This window comes from Globicephala melas, chromosome 5 (genome assembly GCF_963455315.2).
Source record: "Globicephala melas chromosome 5, mGloMel1.2, whole genome shotgun sequence".
Lineage (NCBI taxonomy): Eukaryota > Metazoa > Chordata > Mammalia > Artiodactyla > Delphinidae > Globicephala > Globicephala melas.
Genome location: NC_083318.1, coordinates 71,552,254 through 71,571,836, shown reverse-complemented (window position 1 = coordinate 71,571,836; position 19,583 = coordinate 71,552,254). Strand labels below are relative to the sequence as shown.

The following is a 19,583-nucleotide window of genomic DNA, read 5'->3' as shown; positions in this document are numbered from 1 at the left end:
TGCCACCACCCTCCATTCCAGTTGCTCAAGCCAAAACATAGAAGTCATCCTTGATTCTTTCCTTCTTCTCATTCAGTGTCATCTAATGCATCAGCAACTTCTATCAGCTTTACTTTCAAAATATATTCTAAGTCTATCCACTCCTCTCCAACTCCAGGGCCACGGCTCCCATCCAAACTTCCAGGGTCTCTCTCCTGGACAACTGAAAAAGCCTCATAACTTATCTCCCTGCTTCTACTCTACAATCCATTCTTCACAGAGCAGCCAAGTTAATATACATCATATTTCTTCCTGCTCCTGCGTGAAGTATTCTGGTGGCTTCCACTGCAAGAAAAATAAAGTCAGAACTCCTTTCTGTGCTCTGTAGGCCATATATCATATAAAATTCTATACCAAAACTTTTAATGACTTACCCCTCTTCCCAATTTCTTCTCATAGGTTTTATGCCGTAGTCCTAATCCCAGCAACTTCACACTGACAAGCAGCCACAAAACTAAACAGAAACTGAAATAATTGTTTAGAAGAAACTAAGTTTCTTTTTTTAAAATATAACTTTATGAAAATATTGAATTTATTGGCCAAGATTGTATGTAAAGGGGCAATGTCTAGTTCCTGGGTTAATTTTCATGTGTGACATGCATATATAACCCATACTTTAAACTCAGGTTTCAAAGAAGCTTCCCTAAAAATGTTCCAAGAACCATGAACTAAAATAAAAATAAATCACAAATATATACAAGAAATAATATACAAGAAAGCAAGTCTCCATGAGCAGGAACCACAGCAAAAACACCCTGCTGAATCAAACCCAAAATACTTCAGATATTAAAAATTTTAGAATCGAATATAAAATAAGCATGCTTAACATGTTTAGAAAAATAAAAGAGGATATTCAATGGGATAACTAAGAAATATGAGATTAAATTAATGGGCAAGAAAATTTGTAAAGAAATTAGACTTCTAGAAATAAAATTATATGATAATTATAACAATTAAAATTAGAAACTCAATGGACAAGATAAAAAGCAGATTAGACAAAACTTAATGGAGAATTAGTACAAGGGGCAGCTTAAAAACAAAGGTAGAGAATATGAAAGAGGTTAAGGGACATGAAGAAGAGAATAAGAAGATCCAACACATATCTAACTGGAGTCAAAAAAGGAGAGAAGGGAAAGAGGTAATATTTGCAGAAATAATGCTGAGAATTTTCCAGAATTGATAAAAAAAAGTGACTCTTCAGATTCAAAAAGCCCAAACACTCGCAAGTAAGGGAGGGGCTGGATCCACATCCAGATGTATTACAGTAAAACTCAGAACACCAAAACAAAGAAAAATCTCAAATGCTGCCAGAGAGGAAAGCCACTGTATCTTCAAAAGAGCAAAGATTACACTGATGGCTGACTTCTCAAAAGCAAAAAATGGAAGTCAGACGATAGGGGAATACTATCTTTAATGTTCTGAGAAAAAAATAACCAACTACTGAAAAAAAGAAATCGAAGGTATAATTTCCAACCTAGAAACAGGAGTGGAGAGGAGAAGGATAAGAAAAAAGGAAAAAGAAACTCAGTCAATGCAAAAGCAAGAAGAAAAAAGAGGAAAAATACACCTACAGAAAGTAGAAAAAGCAAAGTAAGAGTATGGAAATAAATCATAACACAAGGGAAATCACGACAAAAATAAATTACATTTCAAGTTAAAAGACAAAGATTGACATTCTAGTAAAAGCAAACAATGGAGACAGTAAGGAGGTCAGTGGTTGCCAGGGTCTGGAGGAAGGAGGGAAGGATGAATTGGTTGAGCACATTACCATGTTTACGACAGTGAAACTATTCTGTATGATACTGTATAGTGGATAAATGTCATTATACATTTGTCAAAACCCACAGAACACATATAAAAAAAGAGTGAACTCTAATTAAACTGTGGACTTTAGTGAATAATAATGTATCAATATTGGCTCATCAATTGTAACAAATGCACCACAATAATGCAAGATGTTAATAATGGTGGAAACTGAGGTGGGAGTGTGAGCCGATATATGGGAACTCCACGCTTTCTGCTCAATTTGTCTGTAAACCTAAAACTGCTCTGAAAAATAAAATCTATTAATTTTTTTTAAAAAAGCAGACAGGCGGGCTTCCCTGGTGGCGCAGTGGTTGAGGGTCCGCCTGCCGATGCGGGGGACACGGCTTCGTGCCCCGGTCCGGGAGGATCCCACGTGCCGCGGAGCGGCTGGGCCCGTGGGCCATGGCCACTGGGCCTGCACGTCCGGAGCCTGTGCTCCGCGGCGGGGGAGGCCACAGCAGTGAGAGGCCCGCGTACCGCAAAAAAAAAAAGGACAAAACAAACAAAAAAAAAAGCGGACAGTCATTGCCATTGGCAGGGGGAGGGAGGGATGAACAGGCAGAGCACAGAGGATTTTTAAGGCAGTGACACTATGCCATATGATATTACAATGGTGGATATATATCATTATACATTCATCAAAGACTACAGAATGTACAACATCAAGAATGAGTCCTGGGCTTCCCTGGTTGCACAGTGGTTGGGAGTCCGCTTGCCGATGCAGGGGACGCGGGGTTCGTGCCCTGGTCCGGGAAGATCCCACATGCCGTAGAGCAGCTAGGCCCATGAGCCATGGCCGCTGAGCCTGCACGTCCGGAGCCTGTGCTCCGCAACGGGAGAGGCCACAACAGTGAGAGGCCCGCGTACCGCAAAAAAAAAAGAATGAGTCCTAATGTAAACAAAGGGCTTTGGGTGATAGTCCTGTTTCGTTGTAGGTTCATCAGTTGTGGTAGGGCATGTCACTAGCAGGGAAGGCTGTGTATAAGTGGGCTCAGAGGGTCCTACGGGAAATCTCTGTACTTTCTGCTCAATTCTGCTGTGAACCAAAAATGGGCCCAAAAAATAAAGCTTGTTTTGGAAAATCATACAAAGCTATCTAAACAACTTTGTGAATAAGTTGTTTCAAGTGCCTCAATTTGATGAATGAATTAAATAATTTAATAATAATAGTAATAATAAAGACAAAGATTATCAGGACTAAAAACAAACAAACAAAAGCCGCCAGATCCTGATTTCAAGGGACAGACCTAAAGTATAAGAATACATACAAAAAAAAACAAAAAAACACCTAAATTTAAATTTTTCCCCTAAATTTTAATATAACTTTTTCAAATTATGATGGAACATATATGAAAGTGTTTATATAATGATCTTACTGCTTCATGACATTTCCTTTAGAAATATATTAAAATTTTATTTAGCTTCTTAATTGTTTTTTAGCTCTTTACACCTTAAGATTCTGTCTTCTCCAGTAAAGCATCAGGTCATTGACGGTAGAGACCAGATTTTATATATCTTTGTATTCTACATAATGCTATGGATTATGCAGTATGTTGTATCCTAATACATTATCTGCAAATGTTACACATTCAATAAACATTTTTATTTAATCTAGTATATTTTGAGATGAGTCAGACTGAATAGCAAACTAATTTCATGCCTGAGTTTCCAGCTCATCAATATTCCAAACATTAACATATTAAATCTTCCAAAAAAGAACAAGAAATGAAATAAATCGTCTCAACTATTACAACAAAATATTTTGGAAATCCTACCTGTTAAATCTACATTAGAAGTGAAACAAAACTAATACAGAGTATTTATGGTTGAAAAAACACAATATCAGAGATTTGCTTTAAAGTATTTTACCAAAAAATGTAAGATAGGTATTAACAACATTAGCAAATGTTAATAATTGTTGGAACTGGTTTAAGGGTACATGAGAGTTCATCATACTCTTTAATCTCATATGTCTGAAAATTTATGTTTCATAATAAAATGCTTTTTTTTAAACATCTTTATTGGAGTATAATTGCTTTACAGTGTTGTATTAGTTTCTGCTGAATAACGAAGTGAATCAGCTATCTGCATATGTATATCCCCATATCCCCTCCCTCTTGCGTCTCCCTCCCCCCCTGTCTATCCCACCCCTCTAGGTGGTCACAAAGCACCAAGCTGATCTCCCTGTGCTATGCAGCTGCTTCCCACTAGCTATCTATTTTACATTTGGTAGTGTATATATGTCAATGCCACTCTCTCTTCGTCCCAGCTTACACTTCCCCACTCCATGTCCTCAAGTCCATTCTGTACATCTGTGTCTTTATTCCTGTTCTGCCCTTAGGTTCATCAGAACCTTTTTTTTTTTTTTTTTTAGATTCCATATATATGTGTTAGCATACAGTATTTGTTTTTCTCTTTCTCACTTACTTCACTCTTTATGACAGACTCTAGGTCCATCCACCTCACTACAAATAACTCAATTTCGCTTCTTTTACTTACATTCCCACCAACAGTGCAAGAGGGTTCCCTTTTCTCCACACCCTCTCCAGCATTTATTGTCTGTAGATTTTTTGATGATGGCCATTCTGACTGGTGTGAGGTGATATCTCATTGTAGTTTTGCTTTGCTTTTCTCTAATGATTTGTGATGTTGAGCATCTTTTCATGTGTTTGTTGGAGAAATGTCTATTTAGGTCTTCTGCCCATTTTTGGATTGGGTTGTTTGGTTGTTTGCTATTGAGCTGCATGAGCTGCTTGTATATTTTGGAGCTTAATCCTTTGTCAGTTGCTTCATTTGCAAATATTTTCTCCCATTCTGAAGGTTGTCTTTTCATCTTTTTTATGACTTCCTTTGCTGTGCAAAAGCTTTTAAGTTTCATTAGGTCCCATTTGTTTATTTTTGTTTTCATTTCCATTTCTCTAGGAGGTGGGTCAAAAAGGATCTTGCTGTGATTTATGGCATAGAGTATTCTGCCTATGTTTTCCTCTAAGCGTTTTATAGTGTCTGGCCTTACATTTAGGTCTGTAAGCCATTTTGAGTTTATTTTTGTGTATGGTGTTAGGGAGTGTTCTAATTTCATTCCTTTACATGTAGCTGTCCAGTTTTCCCAGCACCACTTATTGAAGAGGCTGTCTTTTCTCCATTGTATACTCTTGCCTCCTTTATCAAAGATAAGGTGTCCATATGTGCGTGGGTTTATCTCTGAGCTTTCTATCCTGTTCCATTGATCTATATTTTTGTGTGTGTGCCAGTACTATACTGTCTTTATTTTTTTTAGAGTTTTATTTGGTTTTGTTTTCAAATTTTATTTATTTGTTTTTGGCTGCACTGGGTCTTTGTTGCTGTGTGTGGGTTTTCTCTAGTTGCGAAGCTGGGGCTACTCTTTGTTGCGGTGCACAGGTTTCTCATCGCGGTGGCTTCTCGTTGCAGAGCACGGGCTCTAGGCGCGCGGGTGTCAGTAGTTGTGGCATGCAGGCTTAGTAGTTGTGGCTCGCAGGCTCTAGAGTGCAGGCTCAGTAGTTGTGGCGCACGGGCTTAGTTGCTCCACGCCATGTGGGATCTTCCCAGACCAGGGCTCGAACCCGTGTCTCCTGCATTGGCAGGCGGATTCTTAACCACTGCGTCACCAGGGAAGTCCCCATACTGTCTTGATTACTGTAGCTTTGTAGTATAGTCTGAAGTCCAGGAACCTCAACATAATTAAGGCCATATATGATAATAAAATGCTTTTAAAAAGGAAGCAAAACTATACTCACCAAGTTTCATGTATTTTCCACTCTCTCTGAAAAGCATTTTAGGACTGTTTTTTGTTTGAAGATGAAAATCAAGGCTTTTCTTGGGACCAAATAGCATATTCAGTCCAATAATTAGCATGACTGTCACTGTTAAAAAAAAGAAAGATGAATATATTACATTCTAATCCAAAAATCCTTCTAATGGTAAATTCCAGGAGCCTCGATTTCATTTAAATGGACATATCCTGAAAAATCAGTTATTGAGTTATCTCAGTACCTAATTAATTACTCCAGTGTTACTTTTGATAATTAGGATGATCATAAGAAATCAGGTAGGGTTCTAGAAATTATACTTTACATTAAAAAAAAACCGTACTTTTTCTGATGAGGGGTTTCTTTGAATTTCCTGAGTGTTTCCTAGTTGTTAGGTTGGTAATAGTGTCGGTCACTGACTGTTGGTCATGCAGGGAAGGGTGGGGAGAAGAGAAAGCAGCCTTCTGGACTGCCTTAGGGACTCAGTCTTCTCCACTGAAGGGACCACAGGCACCGAGTTGAGGAGCACAAGAGGAGGATTTGTAGGTTCTTAATACGGCAGTGTTTGTGGCAACAGTTCTGGCCTGGATTGTGGGTCCACACAGAGGATGCATGCTGGAACTCACACTGGGCCAAGAAAGATGAGCTTAACTGGGGTGCATTCCAATGTAGCTTACACGTGAAGTCTACATACTTCTAACGTTGTATATAATGAGAATGGAAACAGAGGTATGGTTGAACAATATATAAATTAGAGAATGTCAAGTAAAAGTTATGCTTAGGTGGAAGGCTAAAAAAAAAGAGCTATGTGCAATTTCCAGGTAATAGCAGGAGAAACCTAGACAATACATTTATATCTAGTTTCTGATCTAATACAGATTCTTTTCAATCATTATTCAAAGCTACTCTGAACATTACTAACGTTCCTTAGTTTTTGTGGCCTTATCGACATAATGTCGCTCTTACTAAAAAGAATTCTTAGTTGTTTGAAGCTGGAATAAAGCACGATTTCTGCAATTCCATTAAGTAGTGAGAAGGAACTAAAAACACCCTTCATTCATAACATTCTAAAGAAAGAAATATATGCTTAGAATGGCTCTTACTTTCATTCGTTTGCTCCACATGGCAGACCCCCAAACAAGCTGGAGTAGGAAAAAAGCAGGGCATTGGATAGGAAGATAGAGCAGGAGAGAGTACACACACACCTGAAAGAAATCAGAAGAAATACAAAGTTCGCAAAGCCGAGATTATCACAGAGGAAATGCAGCGATGTATGTCTCTGATCAGCTGACAGCCTGGATGTCCCACCAGAAATAGCAAATCCTCAAAAGTTTTTAAAAATATCTCACATAATTGAAAAATACCTCTTCCATATCAGCCTGTCCTGACAGATGTCTAGCTCATAGAGGAGAGAAGTTTATGTGAAAATGTACAGGGTGATTGGATATATTCCAAGGGCACAAGGGGGAACTGCAGATGAACGTAAGTAGAAGCCCAGACTTATGTGCAGCACTTACCCCAGCTGTAACCCCCTAAGAATTTGTCTAATCTGATGTGTGGTATCTCCCCCACTACACGGAAGCTCCAGGTGGGTAGGACCCTATGTCTCTTAAATCCCCTACACCTGGCACTGCGCCTGGACCATAGTAGGTGCACAATAATTTTTTAATGAGTAAGTGAACGAATGGAAAAATGTCTGAGCAAACAAGAACTGAATCCCCTATTAACATGTTTTGTCTCCTCAGTTTTTCAAAGATTTTATCCTGGAGGCTTTGGACATGTTTTACTTAAACTAAAACGACAGGCAATATTTGATCTGTGTCTGCTTGGTACACATCAGGAATTTCACTATTGCCAGAAGACAATTTCTGAAATATTAAACTGAACTAAGTGTATGCTATTTGAATTTTGGTACATAAGTTCATAACCACTGAAATGGAAGATATGTACTCTATGATTTGAGAATTTACCATTTACACTAAGATTCACATATGAAAAAATCTTTTGGTAAAAAGAGGGTAAATAAAAACCATACATAAAATTCAAGGGAACCAAAAAAAATCACACTTCCTATATATATTTACAAGCCTACCACCAAAATAGCAATGTGAGCACCATGATCATATTTTCTCCTTACGTATCATATAATATGGGGTTACGGGGACCTTTTTATAACTTATTATGGATTAAACTTGTTTTTTTCACAGCTATTCACTTCCAAGGCCTTTGCAGTAATAAATATTACTGAAACTCATTAATGAATTAAGAAATTTCTTTTTAAATAGTAATTTAGACATTCCTCCAGGGTTTTTTTTAACCAAGAGGGTCTATTTCAATAAGGAAAGCAAGATCATCCTATTTATCTTAATCAGTCATGTAAAGTGCTAAATCCTAGTCGGTCCTGAAGGGGATTTTTGAGTAGTTACTTGAATCCAAGCCTTTCACATGTACTCACCCAAAAGCACATCAGATCTTTCTCTAGCGTACACACCGCCTGGGACAAATTTAAAAGCTGTGCACCGTGCACAGAAAAATATTTCTAGAAGATAAAATATCACGGCAGTGGTCATGGCTTTCCCAGGGCCTGACCCTGAGTTGATAAGGTGTCCAAGCACTTGAGGCCACATGGACGCCGTGAAGAGGGCGAGCACACAGCCAGAGAGAGCGGCTGCCCACGTGGGCAGGTAAAGGAGACCCCCAGCCGAGGTCGCTCCTGTTTGTGAGAGAGAGAAAGAAAAACAATCAGACAGGACAGTAGTAATAGTCTCTCCCATTTTCTTAAAAAAAAAAAAAAAAGGAATAATAAACTTATATAGGATGACCGATTTATAGCTATTTAGAGCCAGAAGGGACCTTAGGGCCATTCTGGTTCAGTTTCTAGACTGGTGAGAAACTAAGGTCTTGGCAAGGTTAACATGCTTTGCTCAAGGTCATGCAGCTAGTTACTTGCACAACTGGAGGTGGAATGTGGGTCCAGTAAATCTCAGTCCAGTGCTATTTCTTCAGGAAGAACAGCAGGAGAGAAGAAGGCATTTTTAGTTTATTTGTGTTAAGATCTTCATAGCAAACACTGGAAAAAAAAAAAAAAGGAAATTACCTGTAATACCAACATTTGTTAATTTAATTTAACCAGCCAGATCTAGGACATTAGGAAACATGGAGAGTCATGTTTGTAGAACATTTTTGTTAAGAAACTTTCTAAAGGAGTTTAAATGCTGCCCCTCGTCCCACAATATATAAGTTGACTTTACCAACCCCATAGCCCCCCCCAAAGAAGCTGTGACTGAGACTGCATTTGTAGACTCACTACTTTACAGTTCTGCAGGCAGTTCATTCATTCACACAACAGCCTCGGAGGCGCTGGGGGCTGTGCAATCTGCCTGGTCCACAGCAGGCACTTAGTAAATGTCTGCTAATTCGTTGAGCCAAATCTGAGGGAATATAACATTTCTCCATAGTCCTATGAAATCCGCTGTGAGACAGCAGCACAGCAGGGGCTTACAGCACCCCATTTTGGAGCCATCAATATAACAGCTTTGCAGAGAATATGACATCCTCTAGACATTGGACGTTTCAGTCAATGTTGTATAACAGTGAGCCACCCTTCAAGTATGTCTACAGCAGCCTCCTCACTGCTTGCGGCAAGAGCCCCGGGAAGAGGATCCAGCCAGCTTCTTAGTGCCCCGTGGCGCTCACCCATCAGTAAGTTCTACTTGCACCATCACAGGACAATGCCACGTGACTGCCTATTCCTCCCCACTTCAAAAACAACCCACAGATTTTAACTCCATAGTTAGACCTTCAAAATCTTAGATCCAACAACAATTATTTTAACGACAAAAGTTTTTTTTCATTTTGAAATGAACAAACATAATGCCTATTCACTGCAGAAATTTAAAAAATACAGAACTGTGAACAAGCAGTTAAGGATCGCCTAGGACTGAGATGAGATGATCCCAGCTAATACTCCTATGTATTTCCCCTATGTCTTTTTCTGTGTATATGAAGAAGTATTTTTACATAAATGGAATCATACCACATATTGAGGATTATATTCTGCTTTTTGTGGGACATTATATCAAGAACATGTTTTTCGTGTTATTAATGTTTTTCTTCTAAAACATGTTTATGTACGTACACTCTTGCACTGGATAAATACACACAAAAATAAGCAACCATTTTCCTATTCTTGGCCATTTAGGAAGCTTCTGACACTGTGAGGAACATCTTTCTTTGTCAATTAATCTCTTATTACACCTCTGATTATTTCCTTAAAATAATTCTTAAAAAGATTCTTAGACGTACAACTACTATGTCAAGAGGCAAAAGCATTTTAAAGAGTCAATACTTGTGGTCAACTGCCTTCCCGGGAGGTTATACCAGTTCTCACTTCCTCCAGAAACCCTGCCAGAAGCCCAAAAGGTGAGCCTTTGAACCCTGCCCAAAGCATTTCTTTTTAAAAATCTTTACCAAATTAATGATTAAGTCATAGCATATTTTGATTTTCATTTATTTGATTATTAGGGAGAGGGAATTTTTCCTGTTTACCAGCTTATAATGCCTATTTTTCAAAAGAATGAGTCCTAGTTTGATATTTTAATCTAAAGATATCAAAATGACTTTGTTGTGTCTGTCTTACTACAAAGAATTATCTGAAGGGAAAGAAAACATCTCTTCAAATTTCCCTCGACTGTTACCACTTTCATTTTTAATTTAGTTTCTATTTTTAAACAGGCTACATATTTTTAAATCCACTAAAACTGTACTTTTACTTTTTTAATTTATTTTATTTATTTATTTTTGGCTGCGTTGGGTCTTCGTTGCTGCACACGGGCTTTCTCTAGTTGCCACGAGCGGTGGCTACTCTTCGGTGAGGTGCACGGGCTTCTCATCGCGGTGGCTTCTCTTGTTGTGGGGCACAGGCTGTAGGCGCGTGGGCTTCAGTAGTTGTGGTGTGTGGGCTCAGTAGTTGTGGCTCGCAGGATCTAGAGCACAGGCTCAGTAGTTGTGGTGCACAGGCTTAGTTGCTCCGTGGCATGTGGGATCTTCCCCGACCAGGGCTCGAACCCACGTCCCCTGCATCGGCAGGTGGATTCTTAACCACTGCGCCACCAGGGAAGCCCCTAAAATTGTCCTTTTAAATAGACTATAAATTCAATCCAAACTCTGAAAGGTAAAAAAGAGTCCCTCTGTCCCCTGTCACCTATTAGTTCCCCTAGCGAAGGCCAACAATGTTAGCATTTTCTTCTGCATCCTCCCAGAGATAGTCTGTGCACAGGAAGAAAAAGGCATGTGTGTGCATTTCCCTTTTGAACACCGGTGGTAGCATATGATACACCGTTACTTTACCTTTTTCTCTTAACTATACAGCTTAACTATTTTTTGTTTGAGACTGAGTCCTCCCAAATAATCCCCCCCAGATCTTTACAACATCTAAGACACCAAGCAGAATTCATGGTAATTGAATATTCCAATGATATTTATAGTAACTAACACGTTCACTTTAAACAGATCAAGTTTCTTATACAATAAAACTGTAAGCACACTGTATAGCACACTGGGGTCCTACCAGTGCATTGAGTACATTTATGTCTTTTTAAATAGAACTTTGATTTTACTAATTTAATCGCCATCAAGATCTAAAGTTCCTGTATCTTTGCATTTGGGAAATTCTATTGGTCACTTCCATAATTAATTTCATACTGGGACCCAGTTGGGACTTTAACTGTACAATGAAAAAATATGATTTCTTTATCTGCATTCTGCTTTATGAGGTGTTTTCCAGAGACGAATCACAGTGAAAAGTGGGCACCATCTCTAGATAATTGTGAGCTCCTACTTAATTCAGGTGAGGAGACCATCAGAGAGGGAGATGGAGCTCACTAATTACGGCCCTGCTTTCCTCTCTACTGCAAACAGCCCATTAGAAGCCCGGACTCTGCTTGCCCCGAGGGCCTTTTATTTCACACTTCAGAGAGACAGTCAAACTAAATTAGGTTTAACTCTGGAGGCTACGTTTACTTATCTGGGGAAATAAGCATGAGCATAAAACAACAAGTTCACAGCTTTTCTGTTCTTTAAGTTTATGTTTCTGTGGACCTCAGTGTTCCCATGTTTGAAATGAAGCTGCTAATTACCTGCCCAATAAGCCTTCTGCTCCTATTCCGTAAGAAAAGACATGATATAAATGCTGCGCAACTTTCAATGTATTTCATGTTCATTTTCCTAATTGCATAGAGATTAAGAAGCTATATATGCTCACTGCACACTCCACATTTACAAAGTTACCTGGCCATTTTTGTGCGGAATCTCAGGAGGCATTTCTCTGATGAGAAGAAAGGTTCCTCCTACATTATATTCACACAAGCATCCCCATATGGAATGTCTACCCGAAAATACACAAGCAAGTAAAAACAGCTCAACATGACCGCAACCGTTTGCTCACACAGCTCCAGGAGGATGACGACCTGGTTAACCTTAGGAATTACGCAGCCTATTTGGATGACATACACGTCTTCATGCAAGGATGATGGCACTGAGGGTGCACAGAAACGTACCTACGAGGTTATTTAACCCTCATCTTCCATTACCGTTACGTGTAGTCTCAGAAACCCACGCCCAGCCTCTAGTACAAAACTCTGAACACCTGCTTAATTAAAATGTATAAGGACATCTCACAGAAACCGAACATAGTATTTGCCCTGTCACAGAGCGGGAATTTTTTTATTTAACGCTAAAACTGACTCTCACCATTCGTGCCTTTTAAGGGGAAAGGAGCAGAGTGGCATAATTCAGTTTCAGTCACAGTAATGAAATGGTCATAATCATAAAAATAAGTAAATTGCTCCAGAAATGATAGTCTCCATTGATATTCTATATTCCTGAAGGGTGTGAATGGGCAGAGAGGGTCCAAGCCTTTGAATAAGCAAACATGGACCCCAAGGCTGGGTAGAGGAGGGCCAAAACTGTTACACACAAAAGAGAAAGGGAAAGTGAGCTTCATTATCGAGTCCCAAAGGAAGGTATTCCTGAAAACAGAGAAGCGCTTGGAGAGGGGAAGAGGTCTGGCAAAGTGGCAATGTCTGACCCTCCATCTCCACAGACTGTCAGTAAAACTGTTCCTGACATCTGTGCCTGGATAAGTCATTTAGGAGGCAGGGGAGAGTATATCAGCACAGTCAGGGGATAAGACAGCTAAGGAGGAGAGGGAAAGTGAAGGAGGAGAAAGCAGGGACCTGGAACCAGTAGTCACTGGTAACCGTGGTGATATCTGGGTTTTAGTGGCTGCACTTGGTGAGACTATCCCACCGGGCAACAGCACATGTTGTATGGTCATCTCCTTCCACTCCAGGGGCACATGGAGTAAATTGGACAACTGCAAGTAAATTGGACAACGAAGCATTTCTGTAGGGAAACCACACACCTGTCATCCACCAGGTTAAACTGGAACCAGGAAACCATGAACAAGGCGAAAGCATCAATCCACTCGCCAAGCCCAGCAGAACTGCACCTCTGTAAAAAAAAATGATACGTTATAGGACATCTGACATTGTTACTACTCCATTGTCCCAAATATAAAACAGATATGTATCTACTACCTCTAGGCACATCCAAGAGATAATATGAGTGTGAAACAACCAGTGAGATAATGAAAGCCCACTGGGAACCAATATTATATACATTCAGAACATTGACATAAAAGCACCTCTGACTTGAGATAAACGATATCTGCAGTCTTTCACGGTCAGTGTAAACACAGTAATTGAGTTTTCTCAGACTATTAAATTATAGTTCATACTGGCCACGTGACATTTTAAATGACTCTGCCAAAGATAAAAAGAAAAAGACACTGGGAATAGTTTCTATTTAGTGTGCCTCTTTTCACTCTTTTCTCAACCTCAGTACTGCTTTTATCAATAGTCTCTGCCTGGGCTTCCCTGGTGGCGCAGTGGTTGAGAGTCCGCCTGCCGATGCAGGGGACACGGGTTCATGCCCCGGTCCGGGAAGATCCCACATGCCGCAGAGCGGCTGGGCCCGTGAGCCATGGCCGCTGAGCCTGCGCGTCCGGAGCCTGTGCTCCGCGACGGAGAGGCCACAACAATGAGAGGCCCGCGTACAGCAAAAAAAAAAAAAAAAAGTCTCTGCCTTCCTGGGACTGATGTGAGTTTGGTAAATAATTAATAGTTGTGTGTTTTTAAAAACAACCACAAACTATTTCATTCTGTTGCTACTTTGGCAAAAACTTGGAGGAGGAGAAAAAAAAAGAATTTAAACTTTAGGGGAAAATCCAGCAGCAATAAAAGCTACAACATGGCACTCAGTAAAATAGCTGTAATATAAATAAACTAAAAAACATAATACTTACTACATACCAGGCACTGTTTGAAGATTTTTACATATATTAGCTCATCTAACACTCACAAGTCTGTGGTAAATGCGATAATTATCCCCATTTTGCAGAGGAGGACACTGCGGGAAAGAGCACTAAGAAACCTGCCACAGATTGTACACAGTCGCCCACGTAGGACTAAGAATCCAAAAAAGGCCCTCCAGCTCTGGAGTGAGGCTCTCAGCCGCTCTCCTGCCTATCCCCACCTTCTAAGGTTAAGGGTGGTCCTGGGTCTACAGAAGAGAGAAAAGGCTGGCGAGGACACTGTGGATCACTGTCTATCCCCAAGTCAACCACAAATGTTTATGAGGACCTACTGTGTGCCAGGCTCTGTTCTAGGGGCTTGGGATGCGTCAGTGAACAAAGATCCCTTTCCTTCATGCGCTCACATTCCAGTGGCGGAGAGGGCCAGACAATAAACACAGTTAGAAAATAGCACAGGATATTAGAAGGTAGAAGACACTAAAGAGGGAGAGTTTGGGGGTCAGGAGTGCTGGGGTGGGCTAATGGGAAGCTGGAACATGTGGCTAAGAAAGTGTCCTGCTCCCTCATCCTCCCAGGCTCTGTGGTCTGCACTGATCCTCTGGTTTCCCAAAGTCCCCTCAGCACCATCTGTGCCTCTCTCTCAGCTTCCTCCCATCTCCCACATCTTCAGCCCATCAAAATAGATTTATGACCCATCCCCTTAAGTAGAAACTAGAGAATTTTAGAGAGCAATTCCTACTATGACGGTCATAGGTGATGATGATCTAATGCAACACTTCTCAGACAGGGTTCTGAGAAACACCAATTTTATGATGTGTTGATAGGTGTTCTAACAAAGGAATTCCATGTTCGAGTAAGTTGGAGAAACTCCCGAGTGACTCTGTGATGCTAATGTGCCTTGTGAATCACAAAGGAAGATGAAGTACAGTGTTTCCAAAACCTACTTGATCTAAACGAGGTTTGGGTTTTGCTTGTTTTTTCTCTCAGATTACCCATTAACATCTCAAGAAACCAGTGTTCCACACAACACGATTTGGGAAATGCTGGTCTCAGGCGGTGCATCTCCATCTTCAATGTGTCACTCCAGCACACAAAATCATAAAATGAAAACCCTCATTTTAAAGGTGAGTAAAACAAGGCCAGGGACGTTAGGTGACTGGTCCAAAGTTGAATGGTGAATTGCTGTCGGCCAACCAGGACTCCAACCCTCAAGACTGGCCTCGGATTCCTGGTCCAGTTCTCCTGTCGCTCTTCCTCACATCTTATGCTTGTTTTCATGGGAGCTTTGGAAATGAAGCTTTAACACATAAGAATAAACTCCTTCCCTCCCCCTCTCTTCTGTGCCTTTCTTCCTTCTCTCTCCTCCTCCCAAATATGCCAGAGCATCCAAGATCAAAAAGATATAGACTCTGGATGAGATCACATATGTACACTTCCTAGCTCAGGGCCGGACACAGAGGAACTCATAAGTATTAGTTCCTTTTCCCATTCCCGGCCCTCAAAGAGTTTAGCGTCTAGAAAGGATGAAGGACATAAAATAACTGTAGTATAAACAATTTGTAATACAGAATAATAATAAGAGATGTACAAGGGGGTGGGGGTGGGATGGGCATTCAAGGTAGTTTGTGGGATAATCAGAGAAGACTTCACAGAGGAGATGCATGACCTGGGTTTTGAAGGGTGAGTGAGAGCTTGCCGAGACATCAAGGCAGAGAAGGTAGCCCAGACACAGGGAAGAGCACGTACATACACATGGGGGGCTGGGACAATCTGGCACGTCTAGGGAACTGAAAGTGATTTCAGCCCAGGTGAAGCCTGGGGATAAGGCAGGGAGCATCTTTAAAACATTAAGTGAGGCTGAGGGTGCAGATCCTGTCTCATATGACCTGGTTTGGGGGAGAAAAACTGCTGAAAGGTTTTAAGCAAAAGAGTGATGGGGTCAGGTGTACATTTTAGAGATCTCACTCTCAGTGTGGAGATGGCCACACTGCACAGAGGCCATTAGAAGACCAGAGCAGTAGCCTGATGAAAGATGGGAGGATCCACTAAGGAGATATGGTGGGGGATGGCGAGGGAGGGATAGGTGCTTTAAGAGAAGTAGTAGAATCGACTGGACTTAATACCAAGTGAGATGCAGAAAATGAGGAAGACACACAATTCGAAGATGATTCCTGGTTTCCAGCTTAGACGGTAGAGGGACAGACAGAGTAAACTAAGGCCCAGAGGAGGAAGGACATGTCTGGGTAGTGAAAACTACTGAGCCAGACTTGGACACACTGCATGTGAGACAACTGTGGGATGTGCCCAGACATCCTCTGGGGAAAGAGCCAGTGTGTCTCCATATGTGGGAATTTCAGCGCTTTAGGAGAAAACAGATATCTGCGGCAGATGTTTTAAGGGTTCCTCCCATCTTTTTATGTGAAAGGCTGGACCTGACCATGGGAGAAAAGAGGTGTCAGGAAGAGTAGAGAGAGGGTCAGTGAGGACCAAGCACAGGAACCAGCACTTAAGCTCAAGACTGCTAACTCCTTGGGAGCCCCATGGCTGGAACAAGTCCCAAAGTACAGAGGATGCAGAGCTCCCCCAGGCTTCCCTCCTTTGCAGAGATTAAAGCTCTCTGCCTTGCTGCCAACCCGCTCTCTCATCAAGGCCCTCTTGTCTCGTCCTACCCAGTGTCCAAACTGTAATAGGGGGATCTGGAGGAAATGCCATGCTTTCCCTGCCACTGAGAATGCTCTTCTTGGCAGGAATTCCTCAGCGTGCCCACGCAGGAGCTCCCAGGACCTCTCACTTAGCCGTGCACAATCCTTAGTCCTCCCTCATCTACCTCCCAGCAATCCTTCAGCACTAGGGCAAATACCCCTCCAGCTCCGTCATCTCCAGAGTGGATCCAGTACTGTCCTACTGCAGTAACGTCCTGCAATGTTTCTGACATCTAGGGAAAGAGGAATACGAAACATCGGGCTGGTGCAGGTCTACCTGCTCAAACAGAGGAGGAATTTCTTCAACAATACTAGCCAATTGCTGGATTGCTTCCACACCCAAACTCACCCAAATGGGTTAGGATCTGGCCCTGGATGGGGATGCCCACTCACTGCCCATCTGGAAACAAGAGAGACTTCTCCAAAAATCCAGTGGGTAAGGAACATGAGACTGCCAAAGGCAGCCCCCTGCCAACAACCAGTTCGGTCTAGAAGCCATCACCCTGGCTGCCTCCTCAGACTTCTTCCCCTCAGGTCTACAGCAGGCACCATCTAGAATGAAAAATGGAAAAGGATCCGTTACATGGAAATTTACCCTCTGTATTTAACAGAATGGTACCTGGCCTCAAGGAGCTGACTTCAGAAGAGGAGATGAGACCCAGTCCAAAGCAGAATGTGCTGGGAGGTAGTCAGTGGGAGGGGTTATTTCAGGCAGGCTAGATCGGGAACGATTTAGGGAGAACCCATCATTTTGGAATTTGACAACTGAAAATGCAGAAATTTATTTACTTCATTAAAGTGAAATTAAGAGTATGAGCTAAAATATATGTACGAAAAGTGAAAGGTGTGTTCAGGGAACAAATGCAGTCCACCTTGAGTGGAACACTTTCAGAATACCAGGCTGCTTCTCCCCAGAAGAACAGGGCTCTCATCTAACCCTCTGTGTCCCCGGAGTGATAACAGGGCATCGCCTGAGCAGTTACCATGGGCCAGGCCCTATGCCCAGCCCTTTACATGAACTCATTTAATTTTCACAACCACTTTACGAGGTAGGCTCTATTACTAATCCCATTTCACAAATTAAAAAACTGAGGTTCAGGGAAAACAAGTAACTTGCCCAAGATCATACAGCTGGTAAAGAGAACTTAGGCAGCACCTGTGCACTTCACTATACTATACTTCCCGGGACTGTTTAACCACGAGGTCTCAGTGTGTTGCATTAATGACTTCACATACAGAAATGTAACTACTGGAGAAAATGCTGGCAGGAGAATTTCTTTGTAGGAACAGAGAACCTGCTGGGTAGATGCTTCATGACACTGAGAAGCCCTCTCCAGGATAGAAAGAAAACTTCGGGTCTGCCTGTGAGGATGACAGGCCGATTTCACAAAGAGGAAGAAAGCCATTCTGCCAATAAAGGAGTGAGGGGAAGGAGAAGCAGAGCTGAAAGCTACAGGGATGAGGGAGAGAAGATGTGAAGACGGAAGGAGGCCAGGGCCTGGAGGCTAGGAGACAGTCTTTGGAGAAGAGAGAAGCCTAAGCTGAATTTGCTGATTAACACTGCTTCATACTATGGTGGGTGACCCTCCCCCAAGACCCAGCAAATCTTCAACAAAGCAACCCCCAAAAATGCCTGGGATGATCAGACATCCTGGGGAAGCTGGTGGGGAGTCAAGTTTTGTAAATGGGGCACAGTGCAAAAACAGGAAGGGACCAACAACTGGGTCACATAAATTTAAAACAGAGGTGAGAAAGAAGAAAACTCCAGTCGGGAAATGTAAGCGATACCCTGAATATCCTTATCAGGCTGTACCTGTGAAATCTGCTGCCTGAGTTTCTACTTCATGTTAGCGATTTATGAAATAGAAGACATATACTAGGGCACTAGACCGAGTTCTAAATGTTCTAATTAATATCAATGTCCCTCGACCAATTTACGTGCATGATGTTCCCTTGTTCTCACTAACCCCACTTCATGCCAAAATTGGGGCCAAGGGGGAATTATACAAGCCCTTTGTTCATGGTGAGCCAAACCCTCTAAACTTCCATTAACCTGTGAGATTTCTCCTTGTATTTACAAAAGAACAGCGACTCACTGAGAGTTACACACAAAGCCAGGAGCAAGTTATGTAGAATCTAGTAACACTTGTCCCTTCTTTTCAGAAGAGTCTCGAGTTAGCATGTGAAGCGAATGTCCAAGTTTGTTTGTCAGCTCCAGACAGGTGATCTGAAAGGTGGTATGAATATGTAGGATTTCCTTTCTTTTTAAATTTCATATTTGGAGCTTAAATATCTTCAGAGTTGGGCCCGGGGCGGGGCGGGAACAAAAGCAAAAAACAACCAAACCGAAAAAAAACCACACAAACCCATGCAGTTCCCACCGTCCTCGTCCTGGAAAGTCCTGTCCAGAGGGAAAGAGGAGGTAGACAGAGCTGAAAGCCAGCAGGGAGTATGAGGCCTGGGTCTACTCTCGCACTCCACGCTGAGACAAGCCAGAGACGCATTGCTATCGTCACCCTCTATGCTGGCGAGGAAAAGGTGCCTTCTGCTTAGATAACAGTCCACTACCTGCGCTGGCTACTCTTGCAGAGGGAGAAAAAGTAGAAGTGGAGATAGAGTGCAGAAAGACTAGTTTTATCTTTCCAAGATGTGTTACATTCAGATAAGAAAGAGAAAATCCCTAAATAAACTGGGCCTACACTTACCTGTGTAAATGCGATCGAGTGTGGCGACGGTTCTTAATGTCAGTATCACTCTGTTGGACATCTGGTAAGTCCAGACTGGGTTCAGTGAAGTGTACCAAATGTGGAGAACAACAAGAAGAATCTGTCCTAAAATGAATCCCCAGATTCCGAAGTACCTGTAAGTACAGAAGTATTTTTAACAACTTTTTTT

General features: G+C 41.6%; 1 protein-coding gene across 1 annotated transcript in view; it reads right to left on the bottom strand.

Moving 5' to 3' along the window:
- CWH43 (cell wall biogenesis 43 C-terminal homolog) overlaps positions 1-19,583 on the bottom strand; it is a 47,882-nt gene that overhangs the window by 20,382 nt on the left and 7,917 nt on the right. Inside the window, 7 exon segments of the mRNA XM_070045514.1 lie at positions 414-493; positions 5,601-5,726; positions 8,068-8,325; positions 13,036-13,124; positions 17,038-17,156; positions 17,158-17,240; positions 19,394-19,548. Of these exon segments, the coding sequence (XP_069901615.1) occupies positions 414-493; positions 5,601-5,726; positions 8,068-8,325; positions 13,036-13,124; positions 17,038-17,156; positions 17,158-17,240; positions 19,394-19,548 (910 nt within the window).